Raw genomic sequence first — 23042 nt, forward strand, 5'->3', positions numbered from 1 at the left:
CAAGAACCCTTAGTCCTATCAGACTACCTCAGCCCAGCTCTAATTCGCCCCCAACCCAGCCAGCCGGCCCCTTGACCCTTTATTGTTGCATTGTACTTTCCCAAGCGCTTAGTACAGTGCTCTGCACTCAGTAAGCGCTCAATAATACGACTGACGACTGCCTGTCCCAAACCTCCCCTAGCCTGAGCAGTCTGCCCCAGCCCAGCCCTACTCCACTTCCAGGCACCCCATCCTTGTTCTATCGTACTCTCCCAAGCGCTTACTACAGTGCTCCGCACACGGTAAGCGCTCAATAAATACGATTGAATGAAGGAAAGGGGAGTGCTCTCCGGTGATACTCTGCTGACCCCCTCCCCCGTCATCCCGTCTCCAGCGGGGACCCTCCCCAGGGACCCTCCCCGAGGCCTGGGCTGCTCCTACAGAGCGCCTCAGGCCCAGGGGTTTTTGTAAAGGGACCTCGTTGTTCTGCATCATCGTGGCTCCCACCCCCCCCCGCTGCCCACAATGTTACAGTTTGCTACAAAAATACCTCCAGCCCGCCTGCCCGCCCACCCGCCCCACCTCCACCCTCTGCACCCCTGTGAAGAAGGCCAGGTGTTGTTCCAAGAGCTTTAATACAGTGCTGTGCACACAGTAAATGCTCAGTAAATACGATTGAATGAATGAATGTTGGGGCTCCACGAGACTGAGCAACGCTGGCGGGGGGCACCTTGGGGTCCAGAGAAAGGGGCAGGGGGCTGAGGATGTGGGCCCCAGGCACGGGGTGGGGTCAGACCCCCATCTGGAGGAAGCCACTGGGCTTTCTTTCTGTGTTCTACGCTCTTCCTCTCTCCCTGGCATTTATAGTGAGGCAGACAGGCTGGGGGTGGGGAGGGGCAGGAAGAAACCCGAGTCTAATGTGCTAGCATAGAGGGTGGAGGGAGAAAACTATGGGCCACCGGTGAGGAGGGTCCCAGTTGTTATATTATATTCTCCCAAGTGCTTAGTAAAATAATAAAATAATACGATTGACGGATTGTGAGACAGGAGGCAGGGAGATCAGCAAGGTGGCTGAGGCAGTAGTCAAGACGGGAAAGGAAAAATGCTTGGATCAATGCAGTAGCAGTTTGGATGGAGCGGAAAGGGTGGATTTTCACAATGTTGTGAAGGTTGAAGCTAAAGGATTTGCTGACATATTGAATAAGTGAAGTGAATGAGAGAAATGAGTCGAGGATAATGCCAAGGTTATGGACTGGTGATGGTGGTTCCGTCTACAGGGATGAGAAAGTCATGGGGAGGACAGGGTTGGGTGGGAAGATAAGAAGTTACGTTTTAAACATGTTAAGTTTGAGGTGATGGGAGGACATCCTCAGCTGTGTGACCTTGGGCAAGTCACTCAACTTCTCTGTGCCTCAGTTACCTCATCTGTAAAATGGGATGAAGACTGTGAGCCCTACGTGGGGTGACTTGATTACCTTGTATCTACCCCAGCGCTTAGAACAGTGCTTAACAAATACCAACATTATTATTAGAGATGTCTTGAAGGCAGGAGGAAATGTGAGACTGCAGAGAAAGAGACAGATCAGGGCTGGAGATGTAGATATTTAGGAATCATCCGCATTGAGATGGTAGTTGAAGCCATGGGAGCAAATGAGTTCTCCAAGAGGTGGGTATAGAAGGAGAAGAGAAGGGGACTCAGAATGAGCTCTGAGGGGCTCCCACAGTTAGGGGGTGGGAGGCAGAAGAGGAACCTGTGAAAGAGACTGAGAATGAGCAGCTAGAGAGATAGGAGGAGAATCAGAAGAGGACAGTTCAGTGAAGCCAAGGTTGGATAATGTTTCCAGGAGAAGGGGTTGATCAACCGTCTCAAAGGCAGCTGAGAGGTTGAGGAGGATTATTCATTCATTCAATCATATTTATTGAGCACTTGCTATGTGCAGAGCACTCCACTAAGAGCTTAAGAGAGGATAACAATAAACAAACACATTCCCTGACCACAATGAGCTTTGGTCTAGAGGATTGGGTTAGAGTAGTACAGTGCCTGGCACGCATTAAGGCTTAACAAAAACCATTATTATTATTAGAATAGAGGCTGCTGGATTTGCCAAGGAGGAGATCATTGGTGACCCTTGAGGGGATAATACAGAGAAGCAGCGTGGCTCGGTGGAAAGTACACGGGCTTGGGAGTCAGAGGTCATAGGTTCTAATCCCGCTCCACCGCTTGCCAGCTGTGTGACTTTGGGCAAGTCACTTCACTTCTCTGTGCCTCAGTTCCCTCATCTGTAAAATGGGGATTAAAACTGTGAGCCCCACGTGGGACAACCTGATCACCTTGTATCCCCCAGCGCTTAGAACAGTGCTTTGCACATAGTAAGTGCTTAACAAATGCCACCGTTATTATACTTGTCCACCCCTCAGCTTCCCACACCCCTGGCCCATCTATCCTGTTCTCTGCCCCCACACCTCCCTGTTCAGCTCCCTGCACCCCATCTCCATAATAATAATGGTATTTGTTAGGCACTTACTATGTGCCAAACACTGCTCTAAGTGCTGGGGTAGATACAAGGTTATCAGGTTGTCCCATGTGGGGTTCCCAGTCTTAATCCCCATTTTACAGGTGAGGTAACTGAGGCTTAGAGAAGTTAAGTGACTTGCCCAAAGTCACACAGTTGAGAAGTGACAGAGCTGGTATTATAACCCACAACCTCTGACTCTCAAGCCCGTGCTCTTTCCCTTAAGCCACACTCCATCCGCCACCTCCCCCTCCCCGCCGGCCCCCCAAGCACTTCCAACTTCCACCTGCCCCTTCCTCCCACATCCACAGTGGGTTCTCTGCTGCCCTCCTGTTCCCTCCCCTTGCTGCTCCCTCCCTTCCCATCTCACCTCCTCCTCCCCCTTGGGCTCTCTCCAAGCATGTCCAGCACCTGATGTGATTGCTGCCTGACTGTGCTGCTGCTGGAGGGGGGTGGGAGGCTAATCTTGACCTGAATGTGTCTGGTCAGTGCAAGGTGTGACCCTTCCTCCTAGCCATGTGAATCCGGCTTCCAGAAATTCTAGGTGGGGAGGGTGGCTGCAGCCAAAAGGACAGAGAAGCAGCATGGCATAGTGGATAGAATATGGGCCTGAGAGTCAGAAGATCATGGGTTCTAATCCTGGCTCCACCACTTGTCTGCTGTGTGACCTGGGCCAAGTTGCTTCACTTCTCTATGCCTAAGTTACCTTATCTGTAAAATGGAGATTGAGACTCTGAGCTCCTTGTGGGACAGGGACTGTGTCTAAACTCATTTGCTCGTATCTGTGTTCAGAATATTGCTCTAAGTGCTTGGGAGAGTACAAAATAACAATAAACAGACACATTCCCTGCCCACAATGAGCTTACAGTCTAGAGGATTAGGATAGAGTCGTACAGTGCCTGGCACATAATAAGCACTTAACAAGTACCATAATTTCTGTTATTATTATTATCTCTATTTATGGGTCATCTACTGGCCAGGGGCTGCCCCATGATTTCACCTCATTAAACTATGCTCCGGGCAGACCCTATATCACAGTGCTGGACAGTGAGGGTCCCAGGTTCCCAACTTATTAGGATCTGGTCTACTCTAGGGTTAAGGGGGTCCAGCCCTCAGATACTTGGATGAAGCTTCTAAACTATGACCATCTCTGCTGACCAATTCCCCTAAGGGTTACTAGCTCAGGAATTAGGCCATCAGAGTTGGGATTCCCCAGAAGAGTGGGATGGAGAGATGTCAAGCCCAAAGGCTGAGGGCAAAGCCAAACTTCTGGGGTCCAGGACCTATGACAGAGAATCTTTGACAAAATCATCAAGGGAAGAGGGGAAAGAGCCCGAGTCTCAGCAGTGTTCGAGAGGAAGCCCTCTCCCTCTTTTTTTCTCTTGTGGGTCATCTAGGCACTTGGAAAAACAGGGTTGCCTGGTGGAAAGAACCTGGGCCTGGGAGTCAGAGGACCTGGGTTCTAATTTTGACTCTGCTACTTGTCTATTGCATGACCTCATATCCAAGTGCTTATGTCCATATCTTTACTCCAGAGAAGCAGCATGGAGTACTGGATGGGACCCTAGGCTTGGGCAGAAGGTCATGGGTTTTAATCCCTGCTCTGCCACTTGTCTGCTGTGTGATCTCCATGTCTCAGTTACCTCATCTGTAAAATGGGGATTTAAGAGTGTGACCCCCATGTGGGACAGGGACTGCATCCAATCTGATCAACTTGTATCTACCCCAGCTCTTAGAACAGTGCCTGGCACATAATAAGAATTTAACAAGTACCATTATTATCATTATTATTATTTTTGCTTCCTTCTCTCTAATTTATTTTAGCAACTGCTTTCCCCACTAGATTCTAAGCACCTTGAGACCAGAGATCATGTCTGACTCAGTGGAAAGAGCACAGGCTTGGGAGTCAGAGGTCGTGGGTTCTAATCCCACTTCTGCTACTTGTCAGCTGTGTGACTTTGAGCAAGTCACTTAACTTTCCTAGGCCTCAGTTCCTTCCTCTGTAAAATGGGGATGAGGTCTGTGAGCCCTATGTGGGACATCCTGATTACCTTGTACTACCCCAGTGCTTAGAACACTGCTTGCCACATGATAATGATAATAATAATAATAATGATAATAATAATAATGTTGGTATTTGTTAAGTGCCTACTATGTGCACAGCACCGTTCTAAGTGCTGGGGTAGCTACAGGGTAATCAGGTTGTCCTATGTGAGGCTCCCAGTCTTCTTCCCCATTTTACAGTGAGGGTACTGAGGCACAGAGAAGTGAAGTGACTTGCCCACAGTCACCCAGCTGCCAAGTGACAGAGCTGGGATTCCAACCCATGACCTCTAAGCACTTAACAAATGCCATCATTATTATTATTATTATGTCTACTAACTCTGTTGAACTCTCCCAAGCGCTTACTACAGTGCTATGTACCCAATAGGTGCTTAGTGCATTCCACTGATTGAGTGATTAAGATTAAAGTTTTGGAATTCTTGCTTTGGAGAGGGCTCCCTGCCAGTTCTGTCAATCCCACAAAGCTCTGGGAACTGGAATGTTGTCCATTTGTAGTGAAGCAGTATAGCTTAGTGGAAAGACCTCAGGCCTGGAAGCCAGATGATCTGGATTCTAATCCTAGCTTTGCCACTCATCTGCTGAGTGACTTTGAGCCAGTCACTTAACTCTTCTGAGCCTCAGTTCCCTCTTCTGCAACATGAGAATTCAAAACCTGTTCTCCCTCCCATGTGTGTGTCCCATGAGAGACCTGATTAAATTGTATCTACCCCAGTGCTTAATGCTTTGCTGACATATAGTAAGCACTTAATAAGTATCAATTATTGTTAAATATTATTATTATTAATCATGCAGAGGGCAGGGACCGAGTCAGTGGGAGAACACACACCCTTTCTTGGTTGCCCTGCCAGTGGCCCAAACCTGCACCAGGCAAAGTGCCCCAGGGGAATGCTGGGTAAAGGAGTCAGCAGGAGAAACATTGACCATCATCATCATCATCATCAATGGTTTTTGTTGAGCATCTACTATGTGCAGAGCACTGTACTAAACACTTGAGAGAGTACAGACATAGCTGGAGGATGGGGTCTTCCTCCTGGATGGAAGTGCCTGGGTTTCTCAAGTTAAGGGCCACTGCAGATTAAGTCACTGGTATTTAATAATGTTGGTATTTGTTAAGTGCTTACTATGTGCCAAGCACTGTTCTAAGTGCTGGGATAGACACAGGGGAATCAGGATGTCCCACGTGGGGCTCACAGTCTTAATCCCCATTTTACAGATGAGGTAACTGAGGCACAGAGAAGTTAAGTGACTTGCCCACGGTCACACAGCTGACAAGTGGCAGAGCTGGGATTCGAACTCATGACCTCTGACTCCAAAGCCCGTGCTCTTTCCACTGAGCCACGCTGCTTCTCTAAATATTTACTGAGCACCTACTGAGCACCTACTGTGTGCAGAGCACCTTGCCCCCTCCTACCTCACCTCGCTATTGTCTTACTCCAACTCAGCCTGCAGACTTTGCTCTTCTAATTCTAACCTTCTCACTGTACCTCGATCTCATCTATCTTGCTGCCAACCTCTCGCCCATGTCCTGACTCTATCCTGGAATGTCCTTCCTCCTCAAATCTGACAGATAATTGTTCTTTCCCACTTCAAAGCTTTATTGAAGGCACATCTCATCCAAGAGACCTTCCCTGACTAAGCCCTCCCTTGGGGAAGTAGCGTAGCTCAATGGAAAAAGCCCGGGCTTGGGAGTCAGAGGTCGTGAGTTCTAATCCCAGCTCCGCTGCTTGCCAGCTATGTGACTTTGGGCAAGTCCCTTGACTTCCCTGTGCCTCAGTTACCTCATCTGTAAAATGGGGATTAAAACTGTGAGCCCCACGTGGGACAACCTGATCACCTTGTATCCCCCAGCGCTTAGAACAGAGCTTTGCACATAGTAAGCACTTAACAAATACCACCATTTTACTTTTTTATTTTCCTCTTCCCCCACTCCCTTCTGTGTCATCCTGACTTGCTCCCTTTATTCACCGCCCTCCCAGCCCTATAGCACTTATGTTCATATCTGTCATTTATTTATATTAATTTCTGTCCCCCTTCTAGATTGTAAACTGATTGTAGGCAGGAAATGTGTCTGTTTACTCTTATGTTGTACTCTCCCAAATGCTTAATACAGTGCTTTGTGCACAGTAAGCACTCAATAAGTACGATTGAATGAATGAATGAATAAATGAAGTACAATACAATAGAGTTGGTAGATGAAGGGGAAGATTTTAGAGTTGTTCCAAAGATAGAACTGAAAAGATTTGGTGATTGAAAATGTTGGTTGAATGAGAGCTGTAAGTCAGGGATAATGTGAAAGTTTCATGCTTGTGGGACAGTGGTGGTGCCTACAGTGTTGAGAAAGTCATGGGGAAGAGACGGTTTGGGTGGGAAAGTGAGGAATTCAGTTTTGAATGTTAAGTTTGAGGTGTCGGCATGCCATCCAATTAGAGATAATAATAATAATAATAATACTTGGGACATTTGTTTACATGCTTACTCTGTGGTGGTGGTAGTAGCACTTGTTAAGCATTTACTATGTGCCAAACATTCTTCTAAGTACTGGGTGGATATAGGCTAATCAGGGTGGACACGGTCCAAAATGGAGCTCACAGTCTAACTAGGAGGGAGAGCTGTTATTGAATCCCAATTTTATAGATGAGGAAATTGAGGCACAAATAAGTGAAGTCGACTTTCTCAACAGTACACAGATGACACCTGGCAGAGCTGGGAGTAAAACCCAGAGTGAGAGTCAAAGCCCACGGGGAGAAAATGAGCCCAAGGCCTCCCTTTCCCAGGGATTCCCCAACCTGGGTCAGGGGCCTTCTGCCTCTTCATTCAGCTTTGTCCTATCCTGGCCAAGGCCAGAGCTCTGCTGTCAGGTGGCATGGTGACCCCTGCCTCCCTGTGGGGATCAGCGGTCAGATCACTCCCCCACTCCCCAGTCTCTGCATCCCTTCTCACTCTGACCCCCACCCTGGACAGCACAAGCTGGACGCAGTCTACTTTCTCTATGGTTCCTCCAGAATGGAATCCAGGCCTCTCTTCAGGAACAGTATCAAGGCCTCCTTTCCAGAACAGGTTCCACTCTTCTATTAATAATAATAATAGTAATAATTATGGTACTTGTTAAGTGCTTACTATGTGCCAAACACTGTTCTAAGCAATGGGGTAGATACAAGGTTATCAAGTTGTCCCACATGGGGCTCACAGTCTTCATCCCCTTTTTACAGATGAGGTCACTGAGGCACCTAGAAGTTAAGTGGCTTGCCCAAAGTCACACAGAGGACAAGTAGCAGAGCCGGGATTGGACCCACGTCCCCTAACTCCCAAGTCCATGCTCTTTCCACTAAGCCGTGCTGCTTCTCTATCCAGGATCCAGTTCTCCCTTTCAGAACAGGATCCAGGTCTCCTCTCCAGATTGGAATCTAAGCCTCCATTCCAGAACAGGATCCAGGCCTCCCCTCCAGGTCTCCTCTCCACAAGGGGATCCAGCCCTCCTTTCCACAATAATGTCCCTTATGGAACAAGATCCTGACCTCTCTTTCAGAATGGGATCCAGATATCTCCTCCAGAATGGTAATCAGGACTCCCCTTCAGAATGGGATGTGACCTCTGCCCTGCAACAGAATCCAGGTTCCCCCACCAGTATGTTAAACAAGCCTCCTTTCCAGAACAGGATCCAGGCTGCCCCTCTATAATTAGATCCAGAATTCCTCTCTTCGCTGATGTCAGGAGTGGTAATCCTGATTTCTGGGTTTGTCGTTCCCTTCCTTCCCCGGTGGTGCCCTAATTAGCTTGTATCTACCCCAGTGGTTAGGATAGTGTTTGGTACATAGTAAGAGCTTAACAAATGCCAATATCATTGTGGAAAGTGAGAAGGGAGCCAGGCTTTTCCCAACACATATTAGAGGGAAATTATGTTGCAGTCAATCAATTGATCAGTGTAATTTACTGAGCTCTTACTGTGTGCAGAGAATTGCACTAAGTAGTTGGGAGAGTACAATAGAACAGAGTTGGTAGACACATTTCTAGCCCTCAATGAGCTCACAGTCTAGACTTGTAGTTCTATCAGCCATGTTGCGGTGGCTGAAAATGCTTTCAGGATGATTAGACTGTAAGCCCATCAAAGGGCAGGGACTGTCTCTATCTGTTACCGATTTGTACATTCCAAGTGCTTAGTACAGTGCTCTGCACATAATAAGCGCTCAATAAATAATTTTGAATGAATGAATGTTGTCAGCCCGTCTGCTGTCCAGGCGAGAGTTGGGGAATGAGAGTTTGGTAGCCAAAGTGTCAGGGTAAGTCCCCTGCCCCTGCTCTCTACCCCTGCTCCCTGTCCCTTATCCCTCAGAAGCAGTGTGGCATAGTGGAAAGAGCCCAGCCTTGGGAGTCAGAGGGCATGGGTTCTAAATCCCAGCTCTGCCACTTGTCTGCTCTGTGACCTTGGGCAAGCCACTTAACTTCTTTATGCCTCAGTTACCTCATCTAAAAAATGAATAAGGGAGTAGGTTAGGGTAGTACAGTGCTCTGCACATAGTAAGCGCTCAGTAAATACTATTGAATGAATGATGCAGGGTGAGCCCCACCTGGGATAACCCGATTACCTTGCATCTACCCCAGAACTTAGAACAGTGCTTGGCACTTAGTAACTGCTTAACAAATACCATTATTATTATTATTATTCCTGTCCCACCTCCTGCTTACTGTCCCTTCTCCTGCCCCTCCCATTTCACTTGCTCCTGTCCTTTATTCCTGCCCCTGCTTATATCCCCTGCCTCCCACCTCCTCACCCTTCTTCCTGCCCCACCAGGGCCCCCTGCTCCTGCTCCCTGCCTCTGCGGAAATGCCCCCAACCAGGAGAGCAGCTGCTGATCCTTTATGGGGCAGTGGCTGCCTGTCAATCATGGCCTAATGCAAATAGCAGGAACCTGGCAGTCAGAGGACCTGGGTTCTGATCCCAGCTTCTCCAGTTGCCTGCTGTGTTACCTTAAATAAATTACTGTGCCTCAGTAATCTCATCTGTAAAATGAGGTTAAATCCTACTCCTTCTGATTTATACATGTTATGTCTTGTAGCTACCCCACTCCTTAGTACAATGCTTGGCACATAACACTTAAGAAATACCATAAAAAGAGACACAGACAGTCGTGGTCCAACTGAGGCAGCCAAAGCCCCTTTATTGTGTCAAGATTTGCCCCTCCTTTCAGAAAGACAGGAAGACAAAGAGACGACAGGCAGGCAGACAGGTGGACAGATGGACAACCAGGGGGACAGTCAGATAGAAAGGCGACTGGCTGGACACTGCTGGGAGAAGGGTCTGGACTGGAGGTGGGGTAACAACTTGGATGGGGGGTGAGGGAGCTTGGGCGAGGGCAGCAGAGCCAGGTTGGAGGGAATGTCCAGGGATCTCCCCCTTCTTCTGTCACCGAGGGAGAGAGCCGGGGATGGTGATCATCTTATAAAATATGTTTTTTGGCCTGGGCAAAAACAGAAAGGAAACCAGAGTCACAGAGCCTTCCTCCACACCCCCTGGCCCTCCAACTTCCCAAGGCTTAGCATATACCAGCCCCCAAGGCAGAGAGGTATTCCCCTGGAGGGACTCCAGGTTCTGTGTCAGAGAGAGGGGGTCTCCCTGACATCCAGCCCCCTCCCTCTTCAGTTCCTCCTCCCCTCCCCCACCAAGGGCCTGGGGCCTTGGCATCTTCCCTGGAGCTTCCTCCTCCTTGTCCCCCTGCTCCAGGATGGGGGGCCAGTGCCCCCCTCCTCGGCATCACTGCCTCAGCCCCAGGCCCCCCTTACCTTGGCCCTCCACACCAGGGTGCTGACCAGCACTGCATAGACCAAGGCCTTCCCCAAGAGGATCTCGTAGAGAAAGGTGGCTGACTGGACGCTCTTCTGGTAGGATGCTGTTGGGGGAGGAGGACCCCAGACTGGAGCTACAAGTCTGAGTACTCCCTCAACCCCGCCCCCTAGACCCCACCCCATAGGCCCCACCAGATCCCTGACCTACTCCCGAGGATCACATGCTCTGGAGGCTCTCCCACCCAGTGGCAGCCTGGATTCCCAACCTTGGGCACTGGAGCCACTCAGGATGGAGGGCTGTGGAGGTGCCCTGACCCCTTGCATGGGCATGGAAGCCTACCAGGGTAGTGGTGACCCCCTAAAACCCTGCTCCCATCTGGTTCAGGCCCACAGGTCTCAGCAGTGCTGTGCCTTTCCATGCTGAGCCAATCAATCAATCAATTGTTTTTATTGAGCGTCTGCTGGGTTCAGGGTAGTGTACTAAGTGCTTGGGAGAGTACACACAACAATATAACAGATGCATTTCCTGTGCATAATGATCTTACAGTCTAGAGGAGAAGACAGACATTAATATAAATAAATAAATTATGAATATGGACATAAGTGCTGTGGGGCTGGGGGCGGGAGTGGTTAATTAGGGAGCAGGTCAGGGTGATGCAAATGGGAATGTGAAAAGGGGAAAATGAGGGTTTAGTCAGGGAAGGCCTTTTGGAGGAGATGTGCCATTGTTCTTGTCTGTCCGTCTCCCCCAATTAGACTGTAAGCCCATCAAACGGCAATCTATCTGTTGCCGACTTCTTCATTCCAAGCGCTTAGTACAGTGCTCTGCACATAGTAAGCACTCAATAAATACTATTGAATGAATGAATACCTTCTTTGAAGGAGGGGAGAGTAATTGTCGGATATGAAAAAGGAGGGCATTCCAGGCCAGAGGCAGGAGGTGGATGAGATTTTACCCTTCAGATAGAGGCAAAAGAGATGTGGTGAGTAGGTTAGCATTAGAGGAGTGAAGTTTGTAGGCTGGGTTTTAGTAGGAGAGTAGGAAGTGAGGTAGGAGGGAACAAAATAATTGAGTGCTTCAAAGCTCATAGTAAAGAATTTTTGCTTGCTGCAGAGGTGGATGGGCAACAACTGGAGGTTTTTGAGGAGTGGGAAAACATGGCTTGAATGTTTTTGTAGAAAAATGACCCTGGCAGCAGAGTGAAGTATGAAGTAGGGAGAGACAGGAGGCTGGGAGGTCAGCAAGGAGGTTGATACAGTAATCAAGCCTGGGTAGGAAAAGTACCTGGATTAATGTGATAGCAGTTTGCAGGGAGAGGAAAGAACAGATTTTAGTGATGTTGTCAAGGTTGGACTCACAGGATTTCCTGGTAGATTGAATATGAGGGTTGAAAGAGAAAGAAGAGTCAAGGAGTCAAGGATAATGTCAAAATTATGGGCTTGTGTGACAGGAAGAATGGTGGTGCTGCCTAGTGATGGGAAAGTCAGGTCAAGGTGAAGACAGGGTTTAGGTGTGAAGAGAAAGAGTTCTGTTATGGGCATGTTAAGTTTGAGGTTACAGCAGGACATCCAGATAAAGATGTCTTGAAGGCTGGAGGAAATGGGAGACTGCAGAGAAGAAGTGAGAACAGGGCTGGAGATGTGTATTTGGGAATCATCTGCAGAGAGGTGGTAGTTGAACCGTGGGAGTTAATGAGTTCTATGTAAAAGAGAATAGAAGGGGACCACCAGAACTGAACCTTGAGGGGCACCCCTAGACAGGAGGTGGGAGGCAGAGGAGGAGCCTGTAAAAGAGACTGAGAATGAGCAGCCAGAGAGATAGGAGGAGAACCAGAAGAATCAGAACCAGGGCTCCTTTGTCTCCTTCTACTGCCCCTTCCCCAGCCCAGCCTAGGGGCTCACCCCCATCCCCAAACCCTTTTGAGGCCTGGCCCCACATCCACCTGCAGTATCTGACACCACCCCTACTCCCACCACACTAAACCTGACTCCCCCCAACCCCCAGGGCTGACCCCACCCCATCCTGGGGTCTTGGTGGAAGGAAGGTAAACGTGGGGATGTGGGGAGAGGATGGGGAGTGTCCTGGGGGCTCAGCCAAGATCGAACTTCAGTGATTGAGTGATCGAAGGCTGAGGGAGACTGAGGACTTGGGAAGCAGGAAGGGATAAGGAGATGGAGAAGGAAGAGGCAAGACTCACGCACCTGCGGTGATTCCACAATCTGAAACACAGAGAGAAAGGTAGGGGGAGAGAGAGGGTTATGAGAGCATCATATTCCCTGGGCAAAGTCAGGTTTAACTCAACCATGCAGCTTAGCCCAGGCCCACAAACCTCAGAAGGAGAAGTTGAATAGAATGGGAAACCCCTGTGGCCTTCAGCTCCCAGCCTGCCCTTTCCCCATCCTGATGATCCAGCCAGTCATCACTAGATCATGGCAGTGAGGGGCGGGGCTGTCAAGGGCGAGGAGCTTGGTGACTCCAGGTCGTACTCATTCTGGCTTAGAGAGCTTTCTGCCCAGGCATTGACGGCTGACCCATTGGTGCTGGTACTGGTGCAAATCCTGACTCAGTGGTGCTGACCCTGAGTCACTTGGGCTGATCCTAGCGCACTGGTGCTGACCCTGGCCTCTTGGTGCTGATCCCTGATCACACATTCAGGCATTCAGGAGAGGCAGGCACACACTGATCTGGGAGCCACTTTCGTCCTCTTCCCACTGACCTTGCCCTCTGACCTCTGTCTCTGGATTCACTATCTCTTCCTTTCTCTGATTCTCACTCCCTTTATCTCCTCCATCCCTGCCCCCTGACTCCCTTTTTCCCTTGTAACTCCTCCCTATCTGCCTCCCCTTTCTCCCCACACTGGCCTGTCTTCCCAGATCAATCCTGACCGCTCTGCAGCCTCTGGGCCTCCCCCAGCTCCCTGCCTCATCCTGGTCCCTGCCCGGCCACAACATCCCGGTTTGTCCCCAGCCCCAGCCAACTCTCAGCCCCTACCTGCTCCCTGGCCCACTCTCACCTGCTTTTCCCCAGGTCTCAGCGCTGATGTTCTGAGTGACAGGCTTGGGCCGGGTGTTGTCAGTCCATGTGTCATTGTCCTGGAGCCCATAGAAGTGGACCTGGCAACGGAAGCGGCGCCAGGGGTTCTGCCAGAACCCCGCTGAGACGCGGAGGCGACTGCTCAGGGCATAAGTCCTGATCGAAGACTCGGTTTCGGTGTAGTTCAAGGGCTGGGCATCCGTGCTGACCCCCTCCTTCGTCTCCTGGCCGTCCACCCACCAGCTTATCTCCACGAGGTCGGGGAAGAAGCCCGTGGCCAGGCAGACCAAGGTGGCCTTCCCCAACTCATTGATCTCCTCCTCGGATGGGTCAAACAGAGTCACCTTTGGGAGCTTCACCATTTGCAAGTCATCTGTAACACAGAGCATGGTCCTGGTTCGGCCGGTTGCTTCTCAACTCACCTCTAGGGAACCTAGAGGAAACTCAGTGTTTCTGTACATTTGTGTGTGTGTTCATGTGTGTGCGTTAGTGCATGGGTGTGCAATTGTTTGTGTATCTGTGTGTCTCTGCCTGCTTGTCTCTCTGCCTGCCTGCCTGTTTGCCTGTCTGCCTGTGTTTGTCTGTCTGTTTGAATGCCGGCCTATCCTTCTGTTCGTTTGCCTGTCTGTTTTTCAGCTCTGCTTCTTTACCTGCCTGCATGCCTGTTACCTGTCTATTTGTCCATGTGTCTCTGCCTGACTGCCTGACCCGTCTGTTTGCCAGTCTGTAAGTGTGACTGTCTGTCTGGCTTGCCAGCTTCTCCATCTGTCTGCTGGCCTTTTCTGTAAGTTAGACTGTTTGTCTGGTCTGGGAACTACTGTAGTTCCCCTAAGAGAAGAGTCCATTTTGGCCCTTCTTTTTTACCTCCCCTTCCAACCACCCCGGAAGCCTCTGGTTCCCCAAGTTGTTCTCCCTTAGGGCCTTCATTAAAGCGTAAGCCTCTTGAGAACAGGGACTGTGTGTATGTCCAGCCCAGTGCAGTGCTCTGCACATTGTGTGTGCTTAGTGAGTGCTGCTTAGTACAGTGCCTGGAAAGGGCATAACAAATACCATTAAAAAAAAGAACCAGCTGTCAAGTGAACCTAGAACCTGGGGAGCACACATGCTGAACACCTCCTTTTCTGCCCATTTCTATGGGCAGCTGAGGGTTGGCTCAGTGAGGCTTCCCGCTCAATGGTCAGCCAGGCACTGCTTCCTGTCACCATTGTGGCTGTGGGGGTGGAGGTGTACCCCCACTAAGGGGAAAGAGGGCCAGGCCCCTCAGTATACAGCCTGCTTGATGTCCAGAACCCTCAGTGACCACTCTGCTCGGTGCCTACGCCCCTCAGAGCCCAACCCTTCTGTGCCCAGACACTCTGGCACCCAACCCATGCAGTGCCCATCTCCCTAGTGCCCATCCCCCCTGGTGCCCAGCCTGATCAGTGTCCAGTGCCCCTAGTACCCAGCCTGCTTGGGGTTCATCCCCCTCGTGACCAGCACCCCCAGGACCACTGTCCTCCATCTGTTCAATGCTATAGCCATGGGGGACACCACAATGACCTCCCTCCTGTGGCAGGTCCTGGGTCTGCTGCCCAAGAGCTCACGCCATTATCAGGAAGCCAATCCCCCAGCCATGTCCCTCCCCTGCCAGCCCAGCTCCAACCCCTGGCCCCAGCACCCAGCCCCGTTCCCCTCCCTCTTCCTCCTCCTCAGGGAGAAGCATAATTGTGGTGGAACCCAGGGTTGGGGTCCACAGGCCTGCATTCTTCTTTTTTTTTAATGGTATTTGCTAAGTGCTTACTATTTCCAAGCACTGTTCTAAGCACTGGGGTACATACAAGGTAATCAGGTTGGACAGAGTACATGTCCCAAGTGGGGCTCACAGTCTTAAGCGTGGCTCAGTGGAAAGAGCACGGGCTTTGGAGTCAGAGGTCACGGGTTCAAATCCCAGCTCGGCCACTTGTCAGCTGTGTGACTTTGGGCAAGTCACTTCACTTCTCGGTGCCTCAGTTCCCTCATCTGTAAAATGGGGATTAAGACTGTGAGCCCCACGTGGGACAACCAGATTCCCCTGGGTCTACCCCAGCACTTAGAACAGTGCTCGGCACATAGTAAGCGCTTAACAAATACCAACATTATTAATCCCCATTTTACAGATGAGGCAACTGAGGCCCAGAGAAGTGAAGTAACTTGCCCAAGGCCACACAGAAGACAAGTGGCAGAGTCAGAACTAGAACCCTGGTCCTTCTGAATCCCAGGCCTATGCTCTATCCACTAGGTCATGCTGCTCCTCCAGCTTGGCCTGGTACCTCAGTTTCCCTTCTACGGGAGCAGATTCGGGAATTCCTCCTATGGAGACACCTCACTGGAGGGGAGTATGACTTGGGAGGATTTCCAGGTCCTCAATCCTGACCCCAGCCCCCAGCCCCAGCCCCTGCTCCCAGGCCCTGCCTTCACCTCCCAACCCTGCTCCTGCTCCTCCAGGCCAGGGGGTGAATGAGGGGCCAGGGTGGTACCTGGGCCATGAAGCTGGCAGTGAGTTCCAGTCACCCCATCTATTGGCCCTGCAAGGAGCTGGGTGGGGAGTGTCTTGTTTGGCAGAGCTACCAGGCTCAGAGCTGTGATCCCCCATTTTCTTGGACATTAGGTCCAGGCAGGTTCAGCAAAGGGCAGGGTCCTCACACACTCTGGATCTTCCCCACCCCCACCCCCCACACTTTAACTGGCTTTCCCGCCTTGCTGGATCCTCAGCCCTCACCCTTACTGCCTGCTTTCTTCTTCCCCTGGACCCCGGAACCAGCTTCTGCCTCCACCCTGCCGAATCCACCCCCTGTCTGCCCCTGCCTGGTCCGACCAAGCGTAAGGAGCCCAGGAGATGGGCTGGCCAGCCCCTAGCCCCCAGCTCCTAGCCTCCAGCCCCCGGGCACTTACCCAGCACGGAGAGGAGGGTCCCGGCCCCAAAGTGAAGCAGGCTGCCAGAGTTACACAGCCCACGAGGGCATGCAGGAAACCCCTCCCCCAGCTTTACTGACTCTCGGAGCCCAGCCTGGGCAGACCCTCCAGAAAATGGAGCAAAGAACAAGCCAGAAGGAGAGAGAGGAGGGGGCAGCGAGGACAGTGACAGACCATCCCACAGACAGAGAAAAATGGGGTGCTGAGAAGAGGAGGAGAAGCAGCATGGACTACTGGGAAGAGCAACAGTCTGGGAGTCATCTGGGTTATAATCTTAGTTCCATCAAGTGCTTGCTATGTGACCTTGGGCAAGTCATTTAACTTCTCTCTTCCAATTTTCTCCTATTCTCCCTCCTACTTAGACTCTGAGCCCTATGTGGGACAGGGATAGTGTCCAACCTCATTAACTTGTATCTAACCCAGAGCTTAGAACAGTGTTTGACACATAGGAAGTGCTTAACAAATACCATAAAAAATAAATAAGTAAAAGGATAAACAGCCAGAGGTGCTCAGGCTCAAAGAGAGAGAGCTGAGATAGAAGGAGCAGTCAGAGTCAGACAGAGCTGAGATAGAAGGAGCCAGCAGTCAGAGTCAGATGGGAGACAACAAAGAGGCAGCAGAAGATACCGAGATAGGAGAGAGATCTATGGAAACATGCAGGGACAAAAATGATGCGCTAGAGACAGAGAAGAGGAGGGAGAGACACAAGCTCTTGTTAGGCTGTAAGCTCTATTATTATAATAGATAATCATCATCGTCATCATCATCATTCTATTTACTTAACGGTACTCTCCCAAGATCAGTACAACACCTTACACACAGTAAACATTTGGGAGATTAACAGAGACAAAGAGGCAGAGATGAGGAGACAGAAACAAGGAGGTAGAGATGAGGAGGCAGAAAAAGAGGAGAAATAATAAAAATAATGATTATGATGGTATTTGTTAAGTGCTTACTATGTGCCGAGCACTTTTCTAAGCACTGGGTTAGATACAAGGTTATCAGGTTGTCCCACGTGGGGCTCACAGTCTTATCCCTATTTTACAGATGAGGTACCTGAGGCACAGAGAAGTTAAGTGATTTGCCCAAAGTCATACAGCTGACAAGTGGCAGAGCCAGGATTTAGAACCCGTGTCTCCTGACTCTCAAACCCGTGCTCTTTCCACTAAGCCATACTGCTTTCCTAAAGAGAAGCAGATAGAGAGGTTAAGGTAGAGAAAGAGGAGGCAGAATCAGAGACGAAGAGCCAGACACAAAGAGACAGAGGCAGACATGAGGAGGCAGAGACCGAAACAAGGAGAGAGAGAGAGGACGAGTGGAGGCGGCTGGCTGGGCTCCCGTTGACCTAGGACATTCCGGACCCCGAGGACCCTCAGCGGGATGGTTAGGGGACCCCTTACCTGTCACAGTCAGCCTGGTGCCTGCCCCGAAGTTTAGGGGAGAATTATTGGAACACAGTGGCGGAGGGCTGTCTCCAAACTGACAGTGTGCCCTCCTGCCACTGGGGCAGGGGGTCAGGGGCAGGGCCAGAGTTGCAGGGCCCAGGACCCGAAGGCAAACCTCCAAGCACAAGTTGGAGTGGAACCAGGAGTGACCACTCCAACCCTTGAGTGAAAAGGATCCCCGAGGTCACCCAGTGGACTGGCTTTTAGGTCGGCATGGAGGGAGGAAGGAGGAAGGGAGGGTCCAGCCCAGGGGGCAGAGGGCAGAGCAGAGACCCTGACCATCAGCCAAGGGGCAAGTGAGACACGGAGCCTCCCCCAAGGCCCGGGGAAAGGAGCAGGTTTTGAGGGCCACCTTGGGGGTCCAAACCCCCTCCCGGGGAAGGATGCTGATCCAAGCTAAAAGGGTTTGCTCTCTTTGTCTGTCTGTCCCAGGAGGGTCACATCCTTACCTAGTACACTTAGCCGGGTCCCCGCGCCAAAGAACCGCTCCCCGGTGTTACACGCTGACACCCGCTTGTCAGTAACCACAGGCAAAGCCCCCCTGCACCTCCCCTGCTTGCCAGCCTCTGCTATCCTCCATGGTGGCACCGGGGGTTTCCTTTTATCTCCTCTCCACCCCAATAACCACTCTCCTCCTCTGGCCTCTCCCTTTCTTTGGCTGCAGCCTCCGGGCTTACCCCAGCCTCCCTCTGGCTCCCCCTTTCCCGGCTTCTGCCCCCCACCCCAGAACCCCTCCCCAATTCCAACCTTCCCTCAGGAGTACCCGCTGTCATTACCCACAACGGAGAGTCTGGTGCCTGCGCCGAAGTATTGTCTTTCATTGGAACACACAGAGTTACCCTGTCAGGAAAACCCACCCGCCACTGCCCAGGCCTCGCCGCTGCCCTGCCTGGACCTGGGGTCCCTTCTGACCTATTTCCAGGGTCCAGACCAACTCCAGTCTAACCGCCCCCCCTCACCTGAAGTGGAGGATCTCTTTTCTTTGCCCTCTAATATTAACCAATCAGTGGTATTTATTGAGTGCTTACTGTGTGCACAGCACTGTACTAAGCAGAGGGGAGTGGGCTGGGACCCTTCAGCTCACACTCCAGGTGGGTAGTCGACTCTGCCCCCACCCTTCCCTCCATCCTCCAGCCCCCTTTCAGGACCTCTCTTGTGCCCCTCATACTCACCCACCACGGAGAGCCGAGTGCCATCACCAAAGTATTGGGTGTTAGCAGTACACAGCAGCCCCTTCCCACAACAAAACCCCTCCGGGGCCCCCCGGGCACTCAGAACAGTGCTTGGGACCGTGTGTGTGTGTGTGTGTGTGTGTGTGTGTGTGTGTGTGTGTGTGTGTGTGTGTGTGTTCGGGGGGGCACTGCCCATCTGCACCCTCAGGGTTCTGCCACCTCTCTGCCCTGTCTTCTCAGCACCCCGGTACTGATTCCTTTGGGGACGACAGTGGAGGGCAAGTAAGGCACAGGTCTGCCCAGTCCCACTTTCCCCCAGGGCAGGGCAGAACCCCTAAATTCTCATGGAAATTCCCGGGCTGTGGGGTGCCAGGAGACAGGACCCCTCACTGCCCAGCTCTGGAATCTGCCCTCTGGCATGGCCTCTGACCCACTGTCTCGGGCAAGTGTCTCCTCTCCTCCTCCTCTTTCCCAACTTCCCACTTGGCTGTCCCGCTCTGAGCTGCATTCTCCACCCCAGATCTCTCTCCGGGCTAGCTCTCGCATACCCTTCCCCTGGATTGAGGGGGTACTCCCCACCGCGGAGGGCCCTCCGGACATCACTCAGTCTTTGCATGGAGATCTCCTTCATAACTTACCCACCACGGTGAGCCAGGTGCCTGAGCCAAAGTAAACTTCATAGTTGGCACAGCAGAGTGTGGCAGTGCTGAAATTGGGATTGGGGGCCACCTTCCCCAAACCACCCAACTTCCCCTCCACTACCCCCGTCCTCATGTAAGGGGTCCTGGGGCAGGGCTGGAAAAAGAGAAGTCTGCCTTACCTACAACTGTCAATTTGGTTCCTTCTCCGAAGTAAGCTTGTGTGTTGGTCACAGTGCCTCAGGATGGGAGAAAAGGTGGGGTTGGAGCCATGAAGCCCCTGACTGGGGGCCTGGAGACTCCTGGCTGGTTTCTGGATCCATGGGTGCAGATGACACTGTGCTCCAATTGGCCAGCGGGACCCCATCTCCCGGGACCCCATCTCCCAAATCCAGGACCGGCCCCGGCCAATGATCCCTCCCTTCCAGCAGCTTGACCCACTGCTAGACTGCAGGTCAAAGTCAGCCTCCAGGCCCGGTGGCTGTCACGGATCGGTATCGGGCATCTGATCCACCTGGAGCAAACAGCTCACTGCTTCTTCCTCTCAGACTCTGGTGCCGCTAGTGTGGGCCAGTGTGGGCCAAGCTCAGGGGGGTTTGGTGGGAGCTTCAGCCTGGTCTCCTCCTGTCCCATGGAGGGGTCTGGCACCAGTTTCCCTGGACAAGCGCGGGACAGGCCCGCTCCCAGGACTGGTGTCAGAGGCCTGGTTGCTCCCAGTTTCCCTCTGGAGTTGCACCTGCCTTCTCCAGAAGAGGGACTTGGAGTCAGTCTTCCCTGAGTTCTGTGCCCTGGGCTTTGCACCCTAAACTATGCTCTGCCCTCTCTGCCCTGGGCTTTATGCCTTGATTTCTGTGCTCTGGGCTCCTTGCCCTGAGGTCTGTGGCCTGGGCTCTGTAGCCCAGGACCCCATACCCTGAACAATGCTCTGAGCTCAGTTCCATGGCTCCACGGCTGTGGGGGTTTTTGTAAAGAGGTCCCATAGAGTTGAACCACCGTGGGCCCCCTGTCCCCACAATGCTACACCCTTATACAAAAACAGTTCCACACCTATCCTCGCCTGCTAGGGCCCCAGGAGAAACCGCAGGCGCAGCTGCCTGGGCTGGCTCAGTGGAGCGGGGGTGGAGGCCTCTGGGTACCTGTTGGCAGCCTCTTCGGGGTGGATCTGTGTCATGGCTAGGTTGGGGTCTGGGGTCTCCCTCCCAGCACCTGTCATTTCCCTGGGTGGCAGCGCCCAGCGCTTGGGCTGCTCCCTAGAGCTCGGGATTCTAACACGGAGGCCCGGAGGGGCTGCTGTTTTACCAATGTGGCCCCTCCTCACTCCCCTGGACAGCTCCGCCCACCCCAGACAGCCCCTCCTATGACCTCAGACAGCCCCTCCCAACACAGACAACCCCTCCCACCCCAGACATCTAATAATAATAATAATATTTGTTAAGAGCTTACTACATGTCAAGCGCTATCCTAAGAGCTGGGATAGATTCAAGGTAATCAGGTTGTCCCACGTGGGGCTCAAAGTCTTAATCCCCATTTTACAGATGAGGTAATTGAGGAATGAAGAAGAGAAGTGACTTGCCCAAGGTCACAGAACAGATAAGTGGCAGATCTGGGATTAGAACCCATGTCCTCTGACCCCTGAGCCCCGTGCTCTTGCCACTGGGCCATGCCAGTGTCAGGCCCTCTGACCCTGGACAGCTTCTCCCCAGGTGTTAGCCTCTCCCACCCTCGACAGCCCCTTCCCCGGAATCATTCATGCAATCATATTTATTGACCGCTTACCGGGTGCATCGCACTGTACTAAGAACTGGGAGAGTACAATATAACAATAAACAGATGCATTCCCTGCCCACAAGGAGTTTACGTGTTAGGCTTTCCCCACTCGGGCAGCTCCTCCCCTGGTGTCAGCCCCTCTTTTTCGACCTCTGCTAATAATAATAATGTTGGTATTTGTTAAGCGCTTACTATGTGCAGAGCACTGTTCTAAGCGCTGGGGTAAACACAGGGGAATCAAGTTGTCCCACGTGGGCTCACACTCTTAATCCCCATTTTACAGATGAGGGAACTGAGGCACAGAGAAGTTAAGTGACTTGCCCACAGTCACACAGCTGACAAGTGGCAGAGCTGGGATTCGAACTCATGAGCCCTGACTCCAAAGCCCGTTCTCTTTCCACTGCGCCACGCTGCTTCTACTCTGTGCCCTCTGGGTGCAGAACCTTCCTGATGCATTTGTTCATTAATTCAATCATATTTATTGAGCATTTACTGTGTGCAGACAGTGCTTGGGAAAGCACAATACAGCAATAGAGACAATCTGCCCACAATAAGCTCACAGTCTGGGGTGGGGGAGACAGACATGAATACAGGTAAATAGACATCACTATAAATAAAATTGCAGATATATATACATAAGTGCTTTGGGGCAGGGAAACCAGGGAAGAGCAAAGGGAGTAGGTCAGGGTAATGCGGGAGGGAGTGGGAGATGAGGAAAAGGGGGCTTAGTCTGGGAAGGCCTCTTGGAGGAGACGTACCTTCAGTAAGTCTTTGAAATAGGGGAGAGTCATTGTCTGTCGGATTTGAGGAGGGAGGGCGTCCCAGGCCAGAGGTAGGACAGAGGCCAGGAGATGTAGGCAAGACAGGGGAGATGGAGGCACAGTGAGAAGGTTAGTGGCACCAGATGAGTGGAGTATGCGGGCTGGGTTGTAGAAGGAGAGAAGGGAGGGGAAGTAGGAGGGGGCAAGGAGTCCTCAGCCCTTGCTGGCCCTGGGGCTGGGGCCTCTCTGGCCAACCACAACTTGAAGACCTTTTTGGAGCCAGCATGGCTGAGGGGCAGTGGGCAAAGGCCGGAGGTGGTGGTGGTAGTGGGAGAGGGCACATCACCCAGGTTGGCCTCACTCCCTTGTTGGCTCAAGCACGTGTACAAGCCCCATTCCTTCAGCACTGCCCACATAGACACTTCTCTTCTAAACTACTCTCTAGTTCCCCAGGACAGGGACTGTGTGCTTGCTAGCTCTACTGTGCTCTCCAGAGGCTTAGTTCAGTGCTCTGCACTCAGTAGGTTCTCAGTAAATACTCCTGATGGACTGATTGGTTGAGCCAGGCCCCAGGAATGGGGAGGCAGGAGGAGACCTGGCCTTCTCCCTTGTCCCTCTCCTGCTCCCTTCCCAGAAGCTGGATCAGTTCTGGCTCTTGAAGAGGCCCTGGGTCAGGCTGTTCTTGATTGCATCTGGGATAACTGGTTTGAGAGGCCTTGGGGGACTCTGCCTCCATTTTGTGGGGCCGGGTCAACTCTATGGATCCAGGGTGACCCCAGTCTGGTTTAAACTGGATCCCAGGACCCAAACAACCCTCTAGGAGCTTCCAGTCTCCAGTTGGAGTCAGGATCTCACAGCCTACTCACAATTAGTTGAAGGAGGACACTGTGCCACCCCTGTGGATATTCGAACTTAGGTCAGTCAATCGTATTTATTGATCACTTACTGTGCGCAGAG

The 23042-nt window shown here is 51.8% G+C and overlaps 1 gene segment (V, D, J or C); it reads right to left on the minus strand.

Annotated features, from left to right (window-relative positions):
• Positions 1-9680: 9680 nt before the first annotated feature.
• On the minus strand, positions 9681-19729 carry LOC100088974. The segment is given in 5 exon segments: positions 9681-10012; positions 10335-10441; positions 12540-12557; positions 13352-13744; positions 19558-19729. Coding segments are annotated over 5 exon segments (675 nt in total).
• Positions 19730-23042: the final 3313 nt, after the last annotated feature.

Source organism: Ornithorhynchus anatinus, chromosome 2 (genome assembly GCF_004115215.2).
Source record: "Ornithorhynchus anatinus isolate Pmale09 chromosome 2, mOrnAna1.pri.v4, whole genome shotgun sequence".
In the NCBI taxonomy this organism is placed as follows: Eukaryota; Metazoa; Chordata; class Mammalia; order Monotremata; family Ornithorhynchidae; genus Ornithorhynchus; species Ornithorhynchus anatinus.